A 5,000-nucleotide genomic window follows, 5' to 3' on the forward strand; every position below is an offset into this window, starting at 1 on the left:
TGACCGTCAGTCAGTCTCGTAGTGTTCTCGAGAATGTCTACTGCGCGGATATCCTCTCTAGATAAATAGTGGTTTTGACGTCTAGGCACCGGCTCCTCAATTATAGGTTTACACAAAGCCTTCGCTCCAAATCCTTCTATCTTCCAAAAATTCTCAACTTGTTCGTGCAATTTTCTCTCGCAAAATGTGAAGTGGACATTGACTTCGCTGTGATTTGGTGAGCCCAGAATTGTTCCAGTGATCACCCAGCCCAATGGGCCTCGCTGAGCTTGCAACTGGCTACCAGGTCTATTTGACTTTCGCACTTCGAGGACTTCATGCGCTTCACCCACGTCCTTTCCAATCAGCACAGATACTTTCTTTATCTTTACGTCTGGCACATCAATGTCCAGTAGATGGGGGTGCGATCTTCTGTCAATATCTTCAGGTAGATATCTCTCTTTGAAATTGAATTTCTCCGAGACCAGGACCTCTTCAACATTAAGTGTTTCACCTTCTCCGCTAGCAGATTCCAATTTAAATTCAACCACTTCAAACTCTTCATCTTCTTCTTGCATCAACGTGCTAACAGATATAAACTCCTTATGACCTTTCAGCCTTAATTCTTTAGCAACATCTCCACTAATCACGGTTCCACGGGAAGCGTTGTCTAACAGCCCGTAAGTGGTGACAGACCTTCCATCAGATGATGTGATTTTCTTTGGTATAACATGCAGAAGCACAGTTTTTGTTGAGCCTGGCTGTGTGACGGTAGCATATTGCGCTGTATGTCTGATTCCTGAAGCTCCTTGCTCACCAGGAACTTCGGCATGCGGGTCTGTCACTGCCGCATTCGGTTCTTCTGTACTAGCTTGATTGAGTCTGTCATTGTCTCTCCTTGTACTTGGGGGGTTATGGAGTAACTTATGGTGCCGTTTGTCGCTCCCACAAGGGCAGAATTTCGGCGATTCACACCTTCCTCGAAGGTGTCCAACTCTCAAACAAACATGACACAACCGGTTAACTTTCACAATGCTTGTCCCATCTGCTCTGCAAATCCTTCTTCTGAAACTCGAGGCATTAAGATAGTTCGTGAGATCCGGGGCAACATAAACAACTCCTCTTAGTGGGTGTGATGCTGTTTCGTCCTTCGCTGGGCAATTTTCGGCCAGTGCTCTTTCCTTTAACATCGGTGGCAAATAATGAAGTCTGCCTTGTGGGCTCGGGGATGAATGACCTGTTGTCGACTTTCAATGACTTTGTTCTGTTTCCTTTGACCTCCGAACTTGTGATTAACGAAACACCAGCAAAACCAAGTTCGTTTTTGATGGCAGCTTGTCGCTTCACAAATTGAGCTAAGTCCTATAACTTTGGGTTCTGTCCCTTTTCTCTGTTAGAGTACGATACATCTGCCCATTTGTTGATGATGTAATCTGGCAGTCGTGCTACGATCATCTCCATATTTGAAGTGGTACTTGCCTCATGTTCATACTCTCCTTCCAGTATTCGTGAGGCACACTGCAGTTGTTCAGCAAAATTACGCAAACCCTTGAAATCTCTGTTTCCTAATTTTGGTCCTGTAGTAAGCATATTAATACACGTTGCAGCAACTGCGGCTGGTTGGCCATAGCGCTCCTCCAGGGTTGCTATAATGTCGTCATAGGAACACCCCACAGATCTTTCAACCACCTCATAAGCCTTTCCGGACACAAATTTGGGGAGAAATTCAATCCGTTGGGCATCCGACAATAGTCCATCTTCGAGGTTATCTCGAACTCTTCGCCTGAAAATCAGAAAATCCGCTGCATTTCCACTAAACTTGACAGGCTGCATAGCTTGCAACGTGGTCACCTTCAAAAGGATAGCCTGAGGATTTTTACACGGATTCATCTGTTCCTTTTCATGCAGGCAATTCTCATTTTCACCGTTATCACCTCCATTTGCGATAAAGTTCTCCTTTCTTTGGATATGGGAAGGATCTCTGGAATGAGGACTGGTAGTTTCTTCACCATACTTCTTTAACTGAGGAGTGATTTCATTATGATTCAATCTATCTTCTGGAGTGTCCTGGTGGGTGGCAGCGTGCTACCCAAGTTGCTGTTTGTTGACTCCTGGTGATGGGAGGCTCAAATTCAATCTTATCATCGGTCTCATTTTGCAAACTTAGGGCACACGAGACTGCATCACCTTCCTCTTCAACAAGAAGAGCGATTTCTCTTGCTTCCAACTGAGCTTTAAATACCATTTCCTTTGCTGTTTTCTGTTTTTGCATCTCAATGTCAATCTTTTTCTTTTCCATTTCAGCTTCATAATTTGCTAACTCAAGTGCCTGTTGGGCCTTAAGCCTTTTCAACTCTACACTTCTCTTCAGTTCCTTTAATCGGGAAGATTTTGAGGATCTCAAGATGCTTTGAGCCAGTCGAAGTTATCGGTGATAATTTAGGTTGTTCTACACGAGATTTTGAACTCTTATTTGACATGCAATACGCGAGGGGAGACAATCTTTCTTCGGCTGCTTTGACATATCAAGAATAGTCCTCATAAACCTTAACATAGTTGGACTCAACCCGTCCAAATTCATGAACAGACAACTCCTTACAAAAGTAATTCTGGTACTGATCATTGTAGCTTTCCCATGCACGCTCAAGGTTCTTCACACTTTCACAAATCCCCTCAGCTTCCCCCCATTCGGAGAGACATGTTTTCAACTGACTTGCATGTACTTACTCGTGACAAATAGCCGCTAAGCGAACGCCTTAATCTGTGAATTTCTTCCGCTTCTACCTCTTCACGATTGTTCGGATTTGGCTTCCTTGTTCTAACGGTACAAGTCGCTGGCAGTTCGGAAGACATTTCAACATTTTCCGCGTCGTCCTCCTCGCCTCCACACAACTCCATGACGCTTTTTTCGCCTTCTTTGCTCTCCATATCGAATGAGATGTAGTCACTTTTGCAATTCTCTCAATCCCGGCTCCGTGAATATCGAGATTCGACAACAGTTTCACGTACACAGGTTCTACTGGTTTCTCTGCCTTTTATTTCGATCTCACAAGTTGTTGTTGTAGTAGTAGATTCGCTGCAACAGATATGAGTGTATCTTATGAAAGCTGTCAGAAATAGGTTTCAAAAACAACGAGTGCGAAAATTCTACAAAACTTACATATGTTGACAAGTCCAGGTAGAAGTCAATCAAAAGCGACATAGTCCATATTTTTCGTTCGATGGAAAGAATATTCAAACAATTTCAAACTAAACATGTCCGACTCTTCCAGCACATGGTGTATGACCCAGAGGTATCATGGGAGATGAAGTGTACTCGAGTTCCGGTTCAAAAAGCAGTTCCGGTGACAACAGTATCAAATTTAATCATGAATTGGAAAGCTTGGCAAATTCGTCTCACCCCTGCGCATGATTAGCACATTAATGCCACAAACGTGTCACACCAGACCTCCCGCTGCTGTTGAAGTTAAAAAGCTTGAAGCAAGCATAGGATGCTCGCATCTTGGTCGAGTTGTCTTCTAAACCACAGAACTGGATGACATTAAACTCTCTTACTCATAAGATTTAACGTTGACAAGTGGTCTTGTGACATTTCTATAGCTGGTCGCTCGTGTCACTTTTGTGCCTAATCCTAAGCTTTCTTCCGACCTGATGCTCTCTTAAATAATATATCTGATTACGGACGACGAGGTGTCGAGGCAAAAACTGATGATGCAAATGAGAATCTCAAGGCATCGCGGTGGCGAACATTTAAGTGCAAATCGCATAATTATCACTTACCCAGCGTGGTTCCGGGAAATGGGGAATATAGCGCCCACTTAGCATGCGGGAGGTACCAAGATCGACACCCGGATTTTCCACAGGTAGCCTGTTGTATTGTTACCAAGTTTAATCATGTCTGCGAGTCTTTCCTCTGAATAAGGAGCAGTTCATCCGCTGTAAACTTCTAAACAAGGTCTCTATTGGTTCAACGATGGGAACTCCTGTTCACCTGGTGACTGTGAAATCACTGGGACATTCATAGCAAGTGACAGAAAAGGAGCCTCACGGAGGAATGAGCTCCACCTGCTGATTTTTTCACGAAAGTTGGAATCCTCCATTTTTTAAAGCTGTTAATGTTCACCCGAAAAACGCCCGTAATCAACTCTACAGATGAATGAAAATCGCTTTCAAGGCAAAGACCTCACATATAGACTCGCTTTGACGAAGATGACGAAGTGATCTTCCGATTGGCCCCTTAGTCATGGCCAACCTTGACTTGTTTGCCTACAGCTGGCCTATGCCAATCAAAACTAAGCGTCCCTGGGTGGGCTTGAACCACCAACCTTTCGGTTAACAGCCGAACGCGCTAACCGATTGCGCCACAGAGACAGGTCTGAACGCTTGGCCGAGGACGAGATTGGACAAATTTCCACTCAATCTTAACCACGACTATGCGATGAGCCTTCTAAATTCCTGCGGCCATTTTTTCTTGTCCTTTTCAACACGAAAGTAGCAGTGTCGAGAAAAAGAACAACCAGTCCAGAACGTGTTGTTAACGATCCTTTGATTTCCTTCTACTCATGCCTCACTTGCTTCGTTATTTCCAACAGCTGTCGACAAAAACAACCACCCCACAACGTCTTTGAAGAAATTTTTAACGTTCCTTTGATTTTGTTGCACTAGTGGTAACCCTTAAAAGCATTTATTCCGTGCACTTACACTCCAGTATCTTAATGTTCCATTTCACGGTAACAACTCTATTCCGCAAGAATCTTCGAGTTTCACACACACCAAAGACAAAGAAACTTTAAAAGCAAGCCTGATTTTAAATACGCTTTTTGCAATGCCTGAAGTTCCTCATTCTTAAAAGAAAAGCATTACATCATAAGAGTGCAGTTGTGAAATTTGGATCTTTTGAGAGCACAGTGGTCCTTTTTAATTTCATACTCCTTAACATTCCGCAAATAATTAACCGCTCACAAAGTCGTGCTTGTTTTCGTAGTGTAGTGGTTATCACGTCCGCCTCACACGCGGAAGGT

At 43.7% G+C, this 5,000-nt stretch overlaps 2 protein-coding genes and 2 non-coding genes across 4 annotated transcripts in view; 1 reads left to right on the plus strand and 3 right to left on the minus strand.

Annotated features, from left to right (window-relative positions):
* Window positions 1–1,169, minus strand: part of LOC137980748 (uncharacterized) — a 2,598-nt gene extending 1,429 nt beyond the window's left edge. The window contains exon 1 of the mRNA XM_068828174.1: window positions 1–1,169. This exon is cut by the window's left edge and continues 1,429 nt beyond it. Within this exon, the coding sequence (XP_068684275.1) occupies window positions 1–1,169 (1,169 nt within the window).
* Window positions 1,170–1,341: 172 nt separating this feature from the next.
* On the minus strand, window positions 1,342–2,907 carry LOC137980749 (uncharacterized). Its single transcript, XM_068828175.1, has 3 exons — window positions 2,707–2,907; window positions 2,069–2,353; window positions 1,342–2,001 (listed from the first exon to the last, which is right to left on the minus strand). Exons 1-3 carry the CDS (start codon window positions 2,905–2,907, stop codon window positions 1,342–1,344), a joined length of 1,146 nt encoding a protein of 381 aa, XP_068684276.1.
* Window positions 2,908–4,276: 1,369 nt separating this feature from the next.
* Window positions 4,277–4,350, minus strand: Trnan-guu (transfer RNA asparagine (anticodon GUU)). Its single transcript has one exon. It is a non-coding gene; the product is annotated as a tRNA-Asn (tRNA).
* Window positions 4,351–4,953: 603 nt separating this feature from the next.
* Trnav-cac (transfer RNA valine (anticodon CAC)) overlaps window positions 4,954–5,000 on the plus strand; it is a 73-nt gene continuing 26 nt past the window's right edge. Inside the window, exon 1 of the tRNA in view lies at window positions 4,954–5,000. This exon is cut by the window's right edge and continues 26 nt beyond it. This is a non-coding gene — a tRNA (tRNA-Val).

This window comes from Montipora foliosa, chromosome 12 (genome assembly GCF_036669935.1).
Source record: "Montipora foliosa isolate CH-2021 chromosome 12, ASM3666993v2, whole genome shotgun sequence".
NCBI lineage: Eukaryota > Metazoa > Cnidaria > Anthozoa > Scleractinia > Acroporidae > Montipora > Montipora foliosa.